Genomic DNA, 14559 nt, shown 5'->3' with positions numbered 1-14559 from the left:
GATGAAGAACCTTCATGGGATGGGGGTAGGCCAAGGTTTTGAGAATGGTATGGCTGCAGTATATTCTGAACAAAAGGCTAAATTGATTGTAAACAACGTAGTAACTGAGGAACTTAAGATAGAAAAAGGAACACGACAGGGGTGCCCAATTTCCCCATTACTTTTTATTTCAGTTCTGGAGGTGTTGCTGAATATGATAAGGAATGACCAGCAGGTTAAAGGAGTGCAGGTCGGAGCTAAACATTACAAGTTAAGAGCGTTTGCAGATGACTTAGTACTGACTTTACAAGAGCCAATCACTAGTACGAAAAAGGTTTTAGAAATAATACAACAGTTTGGCCAGGTAGCTGGATTTAAGTTGAATAAACAAAAAACCAAAGTTTTAGGAAAAAACTTAACAGACATGGAAAAGGAGAAATTCCAAGAAGAGACAGGGCTGACAGTGGTTAAGAAGGTGAAATACCTAGGGGCTTATTTGACATCTAAAAATGTGAATTTGTATAAGGACAATTATGAAAAATGTTGGTCAGAAATCAAAAAAGATCTAGAAATATGGTCAAATTTGAAATTGTCAATGTTAGGCCGAATTGCGGTGATTAAAATGAATGTATTGCCTAGAATGCTATTTTTGTTTCAGACCTTGCAGATTCTTGACAAGATGGAATGTTTCAAGAGGTGGCAGAAAGATATTTCGAAATTTGTCTGGCAGGGCAAAAAGCCCAGAATTAAATTTAAAATATTGACAGATGCAAAAGAAAGAGGGGGTTTTGCCCTGCCGGACTTAAAATTGTACTATGAGGCAGCAGCTTTTTGCTGGCTGAAAGAATGGATGCTCCTCGAGAATACGGACATTTTGGATCTGGAGGGTTTTAACAATGCTTTTGGTTGGCATGCATATTTATGGTATGACAAAGTTAATAGTGCCTTTAAAAATCATATTGTTAGAAAAGCACTATATAATGTTTGGATAAGATATAAAGATCTGTTGGAAAACAAAACCCCTAGATGGGTGTCACCAGTGGAGGCTAAAGCAGTGAAGAAACTCAATATGGAGGTCGGATGGCCGAAGTATTGGGAAATTTTGGAACAGGATGGAGATAAGCTTAAACTACAAAGCCATGAGAAATTGAAACATAAAGTACAAAATTGGTTTCAATACCGTCAAATAATGGAGTTTTTTAAACAGGATAGGAAAATTGGCTTCCAGGTGGAAAAATCAAAACTAGAAACTGAGTTATTAGAACCCAATACTAAGATTTTATCTAGAATGTATAACTTGTTGCTGAAATGGAGTACACAGGACGAAACAGTCAAATCGGTTATGATCAAGTGGGCACAGGATGTTGGGCACAATATCATGTCAGCTGACTGGGAATGGTTATGGAACACTGGTATTAAATTCACGGCATGTAATGCCTTAAAGGAAAATACTATGAAAATGGTTTACAGGTGGTACATGACTCCAGTCAAGCTGGCAAAAATTTACCATTTGCCCGATAATAAATGTTGGAAATGTAGAGAGACTGAAGGTACCTTCTATCACCTCTGGTGGACGTGCCCGAAGATTAAGGCTTTCTGGGAAATGATCTATAATGAAATGAAAAAGGCACTTAAATGTACTTTTCCTAAAAAGCCAGAGGCCTTTCTCTTGGGCATTGTCGGCCAATTGGTGTCAAAAGGGGATAGAACTTTTTTTATGTATGCTACAACAGCAGCAAGAATACTCATCGCGAAGTATTGGAAGACACAAGATCTACCCACTCTGGAAGAATGGCAGATGAAAGTGATGGACTATATGACATTGGCTGAGATGACAGGCAGAATCCGTGACCAACGAAAGGAGACGGTGGAAGAAGAATGGAGAAAATTTAAAAGCTACCTTAAGGACTATTATAAACTTAATGAATGTTAAAGTGTTGTGGTTTTCAGAGACAAAGGGATACAGTGATATAAGGCCAGAATATAGAGAAGACTAAGATGACAGAGGTTGGAAGTAACAATTGGGAGTTGCTAAAAATTATGGACATTGGGATGCAGAAAGGGGGGGAAGGGGAAGTCCAAGAAAAAAGGCTTATGAAAATATGTTATGAAACTATACGTGTATGTCTTTTTAAGTGTTTGTTTGTTATTTAAAAACTTTGTAAAACCAATAAAAATTCTATATAAAAAAAAAGGAAAAATATTCCTAGACTACAGGAACTTTAGCTGCTTATTTTTTTTAAAAAAAAGTTTTTGAGAACTCAAATCAAAATCCAAAAACCGTACTTTGAAGCTATGATAAATTGCATATACAGTACTGGATTGCAAAGTTATTTCTCACCTAGGCAATTCTCCCCTTGACACTGACTTGACCATGTAATTTTAAACTTGATTCATCGTTCTCAAAGTCTGGAGGTCACTAGTCTTCACCTTTAAAAGCTAACATTTTAAAGTCCTTTGTAAACAAACCCAACCTTTGTTTTATCCTTAAGCCAGCTACTGCCATCCAGAAACCAATTCCATAAATGTTTACTATCCTTGGGGCTTGATTGTTCCAGAGCTTGAAAGAAAGAAAACATACAGGCTTCAAATTGCTTTTAATTTAATCACAAAAGCAAAAGTGTTCAAGTAGTCTACAAATCTAATGTGCCCTCTGGGAGCCAGCAACACACCACACCATCAACATTTACTTGTATGTCACCATTCCTTAGTTAAACCACACTCAAGGCAACTTACAACAACAAAGGATTGACAAAATTACAAAAATATAGCAAAATTTACGTAGCTGTAAACAATAAATGGAAATAAGTTTGTATTTGTTTGGTTTGATTTTGTGACCTTTGTCAACATCCAAGAACATGATCGATCTCCGCCGTTTGTGTCTAAAAGGATGTTTAAAGTCTCTTGAGTTATTTTTCTTTCCTTATGTGTCTTCTCCCTTTTCTTGAATCTGTAATATTAAATGGAGATTTTTATGTTGTTGTTGTTATATGGCACCACACCTGATGATTACTATATAAGTTTTCATCCGTGCCCAACATTTGTTATTTGTTTCCACTTGTTCATCCATTCCCCCAACAGTATACGCTTTTTTTTTGAAAAGTTGATTACGGCTATTACATAACTGACTTGGCTGTTAAAGGAGTTACCCAACTCAACTGAACACCCTATAGCTATTAATGATAAATTAACGTGTGCCATTAAGGTAATACAGGGAATACGCAGGAGAAATGATTTTGAGGAGATACGGAAGGTGATTGTAGAATTTGTATTGTTAAAACGGAAAGGGATCAAACCATCGCAAGAAGTGTTGAAACTTTGGGAGGTTGGACGGTTCCAATGGAATGGTCTTGGTGGTGGGGTGCACATTCTTATTCTTATTTATCATTACTTTGTCTAAATAAAATAATAATCATCATCAGTGCTTTTTTTCTTTAAAAATGTTTAGGGGTACTCTCATTTTGACTCAAGAAAATCACCATTGTATAGTTCAAATCTGGAAAAATAAATACAGTAAATAGACAAAAGTACAAAGATTCACAAAATGTTTAGGGTTCTAGATTCAGGTGGGTAGCCGTGTTGGTCTGCCACAGTCGAAATATATATAGAAAATTAAAAAATTGTCCAGTAGCACCTTAGAGACCAACTAAGTTCTTGGTATAAGCTTTTGTGTGCATGCACACGAAAGCTTATACATACATCGGGTTACAGTCACTTCAGCTTGTGTTTTTTTGGGTTGCGGACCGCCAAAATCGAAAAGTACTGGAATGGGTTACTTCCGGATTTTGGCGGTCACGCACGCGCAGAAGCGCTGAATCGCAACCCGCGCATGCACAGACGCAGGTTGTGAATGCTGCGGGTTGCGAACGTGCATCCCGCACTGATCACGTTCGCAACCCGAGCGTCCACTGTACCAAGAACAAACATCGTTGGTCTCTAAGGTCCTACTGGACTTTAAAAAATTTTTTTATATATTAAAATGTTTAGGGGTATGCGTCCCCCCAAGAAAAAAACCACTGATAATAATAATAATAATAATAATAATAATAATACATTTTTAAAAAAGAAAATGTGGTGTGTGCGTGTGTCTCCTTATCAACTCCCAGCATCCTCAACGAACTACAACTCCCAGAACCCTTTGAGAAGAAGAGCCGCGGCTCTTTTAAAGCGGCACCGTCGCGCTTTAAACGCCGAGTGTGTGACCGCGCCCTCAGGGAACAAACTCCCGCTTGCCGAAGAGGCGGCCATCCCCGCTGTTGCTGCTGCTGTAAATCTCACCCTCCCGGCTCCCCTTTCCCCTTTTCCGCAGCGTGTCTCCCTACCTGGCGGGTCCCCCCTCCCCCTCCCCCCCCGCCAGACTCACCTGTCCGGAGCCCCTCCCTCAGACGGAGGTGGTCCCTCAGCCGGCATCTTTTCCCCCCCTCCCGCGCATGCGCAGGCCGCTTCCGTCCCATCACTCTCTTTGACCTGCCCGCCTACCGCCGCCGCCGCGGCTGCCGCTGAGCGCGCGCCCGCCCGCCCGCCGCCCGCGCGCGCCCTGGTTGCGAGAGCGAAGCTTCCCCCTTCTTCTTTTTTTTTCCTCAGCGCGGGAAGGGAGGAGGAGGAGGGGGGGGGAGCGGAAGCCATCCGGGTCTCTCTGCGCATCCCCGCGCTCGCCCTCGCGGAGGGGAGAGGGAATCCCTGCCGGTTGGGCGGGCGGCCGCCGGAGGCCGAAGCAGCAGCAGCAGCGATGCATCTGCACCAGGTGCTCACCGGCGCCGTCAACCCGGGAGACAACTGCTACTCGGTGGGCAGCGTCGAGGACACCCCGTTCACGGTGAGGGACGGATCCGTCCTGAGGCGGGCGGAGGGTCAAGGGAGGGAAGGCGAGGAGAGAGAGGGTGGCACCCAAAGGAGATGCAGAAGAAGGCACCCTCGTCGTCCTGGCGAGGCTTTCTGCCTTCGGGGTCTGGGTGGGGCACTGAAAATTTCTATTCTCCCCCCCCCCAAAAAAGGCTATTTTTGGTCTGGTTTCCGTGCCCTGGTGTGTGTGTGTGTGTGTGTGTGTGTGTGTGTTTGTATATGCGATGCAAAATTCGGCTGGACCTTATCCCAAAAGGTTTTGAATCTTTATACTATAATATACTACAATATAATGTCATGTCATGTTGTTATGGTGTCTGTGGTCCACAGAATTCGGCTGGACCTTGTCCCAAAAGGTTTTGAATCTTTATATTATAATATACTGAAATATACTATAGTATAATGTTATGTCATGTTATGCTGTCTGCGTACTTGTCCACAAAATTCAGCTGGACCTTGTCCCAAAAGGTTTTGAATCTGTATACTATAATATACTGAAATATACTATAATGTAGTGTTATGTTGTTACGCTGTCTGCATATTTGTCCACAAAATTTGGCTGGACCTTGACCCAAAAGGTTTTGAATCTTTATACTGTACTGTACTGTAATGTATAATATACCTGTGGGTGGTATTCGGTGCTAGTCCAACCCAAAGTAGGCCAACTGAAATTAATGCACACCTAACATATCCACTCTGACTTAGTTGGATGCAACCCAACACGGATATTCCTCTGACGCAGTGGTTCCCAACCTTTTTTTGGCCATGCCCCACCTAAGCATCTCTAAAATCTTGATGCCCCCCTCTGCGTGACATATAATTCTTATTATTCAAAAAGTGCACTCCCATTCACGTGGAGGAAGCCTAAAAGACCATTCCCTGTTAATAACCCATTCTGGAATTGCCCCCCCCCTTAAAAATCAAATTGCCCTCCTGTGGGGCACGTGCCCCATGTTGGGAACCACGGCTCTGACGTGTCTGAAGTACCGAATCTCTATTTATATTCCATAATAATGGATGTATCTATATATTTATCTAAGGTGTGTATCGGATCAGGGAGGCATGCATTGCCCAGCTGGTAGAGTATGAGACTCTTAATTTCAGTGTTATAGGTTCGAGCCCCAAATATGGGCGGAAGGTTTCTGTATTGCAGGGGGTTGGGCTAGATGACCCATGCGGTCCCTTCCGCCTCTACGGTTCTAGGATTCTATGACCTGCCCTTGCTAACTAAAATAGTGTACCTGTGAGTGTGTATCCTATTTACTTCCTTTTTAAAACAGCATTATATATTTGTGGCTTTAGTGGCAAGGTGAGGGAGCTGGCAGGTGCTTCCCAACAGGGTGAGGGAATTATAGGATGGTTGGGGTGTGTGTGTGTGTTGGGGTGTGTGTGTGACAGCATTGCCAAGTGGTCACTAAACCGCTCTGGCCTTCCCCCTTGCCTTTACATGAGCATTGATCCGCAGAAATCAACAACTGAATCATGCAACTGCTTCATGACTGCTGTTAACAGGCCTTCTTGAAAACTTGGCAGTCTTATGGGGGGGGGGTGTTGGTTGGTAATATATCTTCTCCTTTCCTACCAGTGGTGTTGATGCCTGTCTTTTTAGGCATGGGAAGGCAGGGGCTGTAACTTCTAAAGTAAAGGCCTGTGGAAATAAATAGTGTCGTTGGTCAGTCCTGGCTGTCCTTCCAGGCTGAGCTGCATAATCTCTTCACTTCCTTGCGTTTGTTTATGATGTAATAATGTCCTTAGTCCCACTGGTGGTGAGTGGTAAAGATTTAGGGTGCATTTCTTTTCCCCAGAGTACCCTGGGAGAGAACGGTGGAGGCAATGTGCATAGTCTGACTTTCTTGATGCAAGTCTTTTAAGTGAGAAAATCGCATACCCTGGTCCATCTTGTAATGAAAAGTTATGTGGTTGCAAAAGCCTGCTTAAATCAGGGATAGAAGACCTGTGTCCCTTCAGGTGTTGCTGGACTCCAACTCCCATCAGCCCCAGCCAGCATGGCTGGCGATCAGGGATTATGGGAGCTGTAGTCAAGCAACACGTAGCTGGCTGAAGACACCTTACCTGTGATAAATGTTTCCTGGGCTAGCTGTGGATGAGCTTTGCAACTGAACGGAATATAACTTCCTTTGCTAATAATAAATGAAAGTGGGAGGGATCTTGCACCTAACAGCTTGTGCAAAAAAGTGTTCCTTTTTAGGAGTTTTTGAGCAGTTAAAAACAACAACAACAACAATAATAATAATTAGCGTCTGGAGGTGAGGAGACTGGGCATGTTAATCTTTGTGACATATACAAGCCTGAAGTAATTTTTGTCAAAATTATTCTGATTATAGCATCTATTTCTCAGACACTTTGGGGGCCTGTTGAAAAACCTTTCTATTCAGAAATGGTTTCACACAGTTTTGCCCTTTTAATAACAATTCTGGCAAGAAAATAAAGTATAGGTATTCACTCCAGAGTATTTTTTCTGCTGCTATGCAGCTCTACTGACGTCTAAGGACACTGCACAGCCACTGCTTCCTGTGACATTCATAAAAACCGTACTCCGTAGTATTTATTTCATCACAGTGGAATTCATCTAATAATATGTGGGCTGCATATTGTGTAGCCATTTTTGTCTGAATGCTTTCTCCAAATTTTGATCGTTATAAAAATGAACGGACTCTTACTGCAGATCTTTGGGATACGTACTGTTTTAATGCCAGTTTGCTAACAGCAGAGGCCAGAGACCGTGAGGCTGAAGGAGAGGAGAGATGGATTGATTTCATAGATCATTCTTAGCATTGCTGGTTTTCTTATATGTATGTTCTGCTTAAGGAACTTGGGGGGCGGGGGCTGAAATCATGATTGGAAAGTGTAAAATAATTGTATTAGATGTGTGTGTTGTAATCTACGCCAGCCCAGGTTGTAAATGACAATGCCTCAAGGTCTTTCTTTGCTGTGATTCTCCAAAAAATGATCTTTTTAAAAAAGAGCCATTGTTTGTTGAGTGGTTTTATTGCTTGAATGCAGTAAGCTATCTCATGCCACAGAGACTTAGTTTTCTGGTGGTCTGAACTATCAGACTATCAGACTCTCAGTGTTTAAATTATATATTGTGTCTACAAGCAATTAGAAAGGAGGCAAGACATTGGCAGTCACCATATGAATGATTGCAGCAAATAGAGATCCTTATAATTAAGGAATTGCCCCCTTTTATCACAATCCCTCTCTCTCTTCCCTATTAAACCAGAAAAAAACAAATGCACCAACCCTCACCTTTTCGTAATATCCAGGTTTACCTGCCCCAGTCTCCTCTATCCTCCAAGATGCTATTGAAAGTAATTTTGCTGGCTTCATTATTATTATCAATCTGTGCAGCCCCATCTATATACATGATGCTTTACAAAGAACCTGGAGTTACAATTAGGTAAATTAGGTAAAGGGACTCCTGGGAAAGTTCTCAATACGTTACTGTTTTGAGGGGACGTTTAAAGAAATAAGAGAGGTGATCGCACAACGGTGGTGGTTCCACTCTTAAGGGGCAGCAAGACAAAATCATTTCAGGTAGAGCTGTGTGGGCAAAGGTCACTGGAAGGGATGTGTTGGGAAATAAGTGAAGATAGATAAGAAAGGCCATGCAAGGGGGGTGGTTAAAGATGAGGGAGATCGCACAGGATCAGGGAGTGGACAGAAAGCCCTGGAAGAGATTTTAGGAGAGGAGTTGCAAGGTCAGAGCAACAAGCGTGGAATTGGAGTGCTACATGGCTGCAGTTGGATGAAGGTGATACAAGTAAATCTTCATCTCTACTTGAGAGGTGCTTTGACATTTGCCCCATATTTTATTCTTCCACGCAGGTCATTTCCTTTGTCAATATGGGCTTACTGATGTCGAGTTCTTTGTCTGTGTATGTCTTCCCCAATAAGCCTGGGGTTCTGCTTGCTAGGTGCCTACTGGAACCACCACACAAATAAAGAGGTGGAGGAAAGGTAGCTGCAGGCAACCCCAAGTTCTGTGCTGTGGACCTGGAATTTCTCCTCCTATCCCGTTGAGGACAGTCGATCTTGCTGGCTCTGCAATGGAGTGGGTGGGATTTTTGCAAAGGTAGCAAGCATCCCCTTCAGCAGAACACTGTAGAATGCTGATCTCTGGTAGTTTAGGGATATTAATTCCTCCGTTAAACAGTAGCGTGAGCAGAATGATGATTCTGCTTTGTGAGGGTATTAAAAACATCAAACAGTCATGCTGCAACTGATCCTAAGATGGCTAGACTTCCCAGGCCTATCATTCATCTGTTGTTTGGACATCATATTGGTGGTGCAAGCTGTGCCAGTTACTGTTTTTAAAACAAGTCAGCTTCCACCTTCCATCTCTGTGCATGACTTGGGAGTCCTTATCTTTCACCATCTCTGTCCTGTGCAACCTGACAGATATTAGCGTTTTGGGAATAGTTTAGTCATCCCTGCGATTGTCTTCGTTCCTGTTTAGATTCATAGTGAGGCACTAGTGACCCTTCTGATGTTGTTGAACTCCCAGTTTTCATAAACCCCAACCAGCATGGCTTATGGTAAAGGATTGTGGGAGTTGTAGTCCAATAATCTCTGGAAGTCCAGAGGTTCCCCACCTCTTCATTAGAACGCCAGTGACCCTAATGCTAAGTGAAACCATAGGAATTTTCTTTCTCACAGATACTGGGAATTACTCAGGGCAGTTTTCTTTAATGTTTTGTCCGTTTAGCCAAGGAACAAGAAGCTATAGTTACTTTGACCAAAGCTTTTTGCACTTTTTCCAGTGTCTCTGTGTGAATCTGTATTTGGCTCTTGAGATATGTTCTATTGCAAGAATATTGTTTCTGCCAGCCATTTGCAAAACAGTGTCCTGGTTTACATGTAATGATCCCAGTCTGATAAACCAAGTTTTATTAACCTGTGAATGAGTTGTCTGCCCTTGCAATGACACCTTGTGTCTCTGCTTCCCTCCTTCCTTGGCGCACTCAGCTTAAGCCTTAAGCTGAGGTCTCTTAGTTTCTTAAACCACAGTTTCCTGTGCCATGTGAATTGGGAAACTGGTTTAAGAAATTAAGATAGTGTCACTGAAGCTGGGCAAGCTTGTTCTGAGGTCAATGCAGCACAGCTTATCAGACCAGGATTATTACGTCTGAACCTGTTGGAAATAAAGAGCTTTTAGGGACACGGGTGGCGCTGTGGTCTAAACCACAGAGCCTAGAGCTTGCTGATCAGAAGGTCAGCAGTTCGAATCCCCGAGACAGGGTGAGCTCCCGTCGCTCGGTCCCTGCTCCTGCCAACCTAGCAGTTCGAAAGCACATCAAAGTGCAAATAGATAAATAGGTACTGCTCCCGCAGGAAGGTAAACGGTGTTTCCGTGCACTGCTCTGGTTTGCCAGAAGCGGCTTAGTCTTGCTGGCCACATGACCCGGAAGCTGTACGCCGGCTCCCTCGGCCAATAAAGTGAGATGAGCACTGCAACCCCAGAGTCGTCTGAGACTGGACCTAATGGTCAGGGGTCCCTTTACCCTTTACCTTTTGTGATTGACAAAGGAAGCTGCCTTTTACTGAGTCAGACCGTTGGACCATCATGCTCAATATAGTCTACACTGACTGGCAGGGTTTCAAGTGGGTGTCTTTCTTAACTCTGCTTGGAAGTGCTTAGGGACTGAACTTGAGACCTGTTGCATGCAACACCTGCACTCTATGAGCTATGGCCCATCCCTGTCCTTGTGGAATTTGGCAGAACAAACACTTGCATGGGAAATGACCACTAAAATATGTAATATTGCCAATGTGTGGATTACAAAGCTCATAAGGTTATTAAATTACTGGATTTACATTAACTGTGCTTCTGGGTTTTCCACCGTTTATTATGGGCAGGTAACATAAGCCTGCCTGGCATTACATAGCAAGATATAGGAGTGGTTGTGCAGTAAGTACATCTGATGATTCAGTCTCCTGCCAACTCAACTTCATCACCTATAAGCAACAGGTGGTTCTGTAGCTTTCATCCAAAGGCTCCAAAACCATTGACGCAGTCTTTGCCAACAAGGTGTCACTCAAAGACTGAAGTGTCCAGGTACTGCAGACAGTTTAATTTATTGGAAATCATTCACAGACTGTAGAACTCTGGTCTCCTGAGTCCTTTAGTACTCAGCTTCCAGGTCCAAGGCTCCCCATACCCTGCTAGGATATCAGGACAGCTAAATCAGAACAGCCACAACACCATTGTCTGAAGATGAGCCAGTCAAAAACTAATCAGGTGGATAAAGATTGAGGAGAAGGTTGGAAGAGTGGGCAGGGCAGAACGGGGGAGAGTATGGGATCGTGAAATGCAATGTATCATAGCTAGTGCTATAATATATTTGGCTTTAAGGCACTCCAAGATGGAATGCTCCTAGCAGGCAAATTTGGCTTGCAGCAACTTTTTAAAAAATTACTGTCCAACACTTTTAATAGTTGATGTAGCTACTTACTGTTGTTACATTGCCTTCTCTTTCTGTATTGTGAATTTTAGAGGGCTTTTTGCAGCTGTGGCCTTAAAAATGTATAAATTTGCTTTTTAATATGTTAATAGGTTTGGATATGTTTTATATAGGAACAATATGATGATATATCTGCAACCAGTGAAAGTAAGCTGGCTCATTTCAGGCCTTCATTAGCCTTTGTGTTGCTGTTCAGACACACTGTTTTCTAAGCTTGTAATTGTGGTGAAGAAACCGGAAGTGTCTTACAGACTTGTGTGGCCCATCCTCTTTTCCCTCTTGAACAATTCACCCTCTTCCTTTTTCTGTGTTATACTGTAGATAGCATGGCATTACATCTGCTCTGACATTAATGCAAATTGTGGCTACTTTTAACATGGTTTTGCAAAACCAGCTTCAAACCCTGGCCAAACATAGTTAATGTTAGTGTAGAAATAATGAAACTGTGGTTAACACTGAAGGATATTGGGTGAGTTAGAGGATATTCCTAGTCTCATAACAGTAGTTGAGAGGTATAGAATTTTACATATGCACCAGACCCTTTTGCTAGATGTCACACAGTTAATGCTGTTTATTTAATTGAGAATATAGCTTGATTTATATATATATTTTTTAATATATTTCTATCATGGAATTCCTATTTTTAAATTAATATCCCGAATATAAGTTGGGACAGGGACAGGCAAAAGATGAATCCTTTAAATTAGCATTACTTTTGGCAGACCTGTGCCAACAATCAGCTACCTCTGTAAAAACACATTCCTTTTTGGACAGCTCCAGTGCTGAAAACTGTCTGAAGAAAGTGATTTAATAGCAAGGAAAGACAATTGGAAAGTGCAATTGTGCATTGCATTAGAAATTGGTTAGTCAGGGTGTTCTTGAATAATGAACCAACATAAATGATGCTGTTGCTGGTGTAATTTAATAATGCAGTGTTCTGTTATGCAGGATAAAAAAGAACATGCTGTTAAGTTGTCCCTATTTTGTATACTTTCATGTTCCAGAATTCTATAGATTTTGCTTAATTCAATGTATACAGTGGTACCTCAGGTTACAGATGCTTCAGGTTACAGGCGCTTCAGGTTACAGACTCCGGTAACCCAGAAATAGTACCTCGGGTTAAGAACTTTGCTTCAGGATGAGAACAGAAATCGTGCGGTGGCAGCGGGAGGCCCCATTAGCTAAAGTGGTACCTCAGGTTAAGAACAGTTTCAGGTTAAGAATGGACCTCCAGAACAAATTAAGTTCTTAACCTGAGGTACCACTGTAGTTAGTTTAGTAAATAACTTCATGCTCTTAAAAATTTCTAACTACTGCAGACTGGTTTAGCACTTTGCTACAGTTGCAGGTGGAAGTTCTACTGGAAGTGTCCCAAATCCACTTCATCCGCGCTTTGTAATGTCCAGTCACACCAAATGCTCAGTTACAAGTATCTAAAAAACATCAGCTTTATAGCGTTGGGGTGTAACTCCACTGACACTAACCCTTTCTAGATTTGAGGTAATATAAGAGGCTCTCTTGCAAGAGTCAACTTCTGTGAATACCAGTTGTGGTTCGAGGACCCGATCCCCGCAAAGTGGAATGAATACACAAGGACACGTGATATAAGGTTAATGGGCAAGAAAAGGCCACAACTTTATTGATTACAGCAAGTGAAAAGGTATTGGCTTAGGCATTGAATTACGTCAGCTGACTCCACCCCCTCAGAGAGGGGTGAGTCTAAAACAAGGGGGGTTTATTCACCAGTAGGTGGAGCCTGTTGATGCTAATCCAACTATAGGCTCTCCCCTGATGTCACCGAGGGTCGTGCCATGGCCTCCCGCCAAGCAGGCATCGGACAGAATACACGACCGCCAGATTCGTTTAATGGAATACCCAAAAATTGAAGGCATAGGCGATGGCCACACCTAGCCCTTCGACACACCACAACACATTATTCCAATGCCTAACCTACCCACCAATACCACGAAAGTTGTGATGATTGCTACGAGGTAGGCGAAAAAACCAAAAAGCCTAATGCCAAATGGAAAAATTCCTACCAGGCCCCCTAGACAAACAGGGCGACCAACCTAAGGTCCATAGCAAGGCCAAGAGAGAAACTAAGACCCTGAGCTCAAAGGGAGTGGAGGGCGGGTGACTCTGACTCGCAACGGGACAACGAAGAGTGAGGCCGAGGAGGGGCTAGCACCGCAGCATTTAGGCTGCTGTACATGCCCCCTCGGAGGCACCTGGTTGGGTGCCTGCCGATGGGCGTGGGCACCAGCCAGGTGAGTGGGAGGCGGAGCTCGGCTCCCGCCCACAACCACTCCCCTCTCTTCCAGGAGGAGAGTCTATATAACACAACCTTTTCCACAGTTGCCCTGGACCTATGGGACTCACTTCCTTATTGAGCTCTGATTTACATAGCGTTTCGTAAGCAGACTGAAATGGTCTTCTTACATTGGACATTTGGGAAGGTAATCTTGCTACACAGTTCTGAATTAATAATTCCTTTCAGAAGTTTTAGTTGATAACTTATGCTAGGAATGTGCATTGTATGCTGCTGTGAAAATGATGGTTGAAAAGCACAGTGACATTGCTGGACTCAATGGGTCTTAAACACTTAGGTTTGTGTTTGCATTTATTTGATATCAATGGAATTGAAGCACCCTGTACCTGGATCGTTCCCCTAATGCGGAGGAGTCCAGCATGCACAGTTTATCCAAGTTTGGAGGAGGGCTTCCATTTACATGCAGCTTCTCTCCTTACTCCTGGCCAGGAATGTTAAAAAAAGACCCTTGGGAGAGGCTTTAATATGACCCACACCCCTAAATGTCCTTTAGCTACCCACCACCAAGAGAAGTATTCCACCTATGGAAAAAGAAGCACCATTAATTTGTGATGCACCATCTTGATACATCATGAATGTTCACCCAAGTAGGACCCAAAAATGAACCTCCATGGTTTTGAAAAGGTTACCTCCAAGTACATATGAGCTTGTTAAGACCCTGGATGGATATTGGAGCCAGAGAAGTTCCTCAGAGTTTCCTTCCCTTGTCGAACCTACAGAGGGCCCTCCCCACTTTTCTCTTACTTCACATGGGGAGTGGGGTGGGCAACTGTACCTCTTGAGAAAGCCCCAGTTCCCAAGGTCTACCTTTCTCAGTCTCGAAGCACTGCATGGTGGGATGATATTGCTGCTACCATAACCCTTCCAAACACTCTCCCCCACCCATTTAAAGGAAAGGGTAAAGCAGGGATGGTGTTTCATGGG

General features: G+C 42.9%; 1 protein-coding gene and 1 long non-coding RNA gene across 9 annotated transcripts in view; one reads left to right on the top strand and one right to left on the bottom strand.

Moving 5' to 3' along the window:
- Positions 1–2559: 2559 nt before the first annotated feature.
- The window catches only part of LOC309518551, a 334884-nt gene continuing 322884 nt past the window's right edge, over positions 2560–14559 (bottom strand). The window contains exons 1-2 of one of the 2 annotated variants that reach the window (XR_014213483.1): positions 4343–4498; positions 2560–2929 (exon numbers count right to left, since the gene is read on the bottom strand). This is a non-coding gene — a long non-coding RNA (uncharacterized lncRNA). Of the gene's footprint in view, positions 2930–4342; positions 4499–14559 lie in introns of those variants that run through there. The other variant, XR_014213482.1, reaches the window with a different exon arrangement.
- Positions 4592–14559, top strand: part of DMXL2 (Dmx like 2) — a 112124-nt gene continuing 102156 nt past the window's right edge. For all 7 annotated transcript variants that reach the window (XM_082198189.1, XM_082198186.1, XM_082198184.1 and 4 more), the window contains exon 1: positions 4592–4795. In XM_082198189.1, coding sequence (XP_082054315.1) covers positions 4709–4795 — 87 coding nt within the window. In that variant the 5' untranslated portion in view covers positions 4592–4708. The remainder of the gene's footprint in view (positions 4796–14559) is intronic.

The sequence above is a fragment of the Podarcis vaucheri genome (assembly GCF_965113315.1).
Source record: "Podarcis vaucheri genome assembly, chromosome: 14".
NCBI classification, from domain to species: domain Eukaryota; kingdom Metazoa; phylum Chordata; class Lepidosauria; order Squamata; family Lacertidae; genus Podarcis; species Podarcis vaucheri.
Note: the sequence above shows the minus strand (reverse complement) of the source record. Positions and strands in the feature narration are given on the sequence as shown.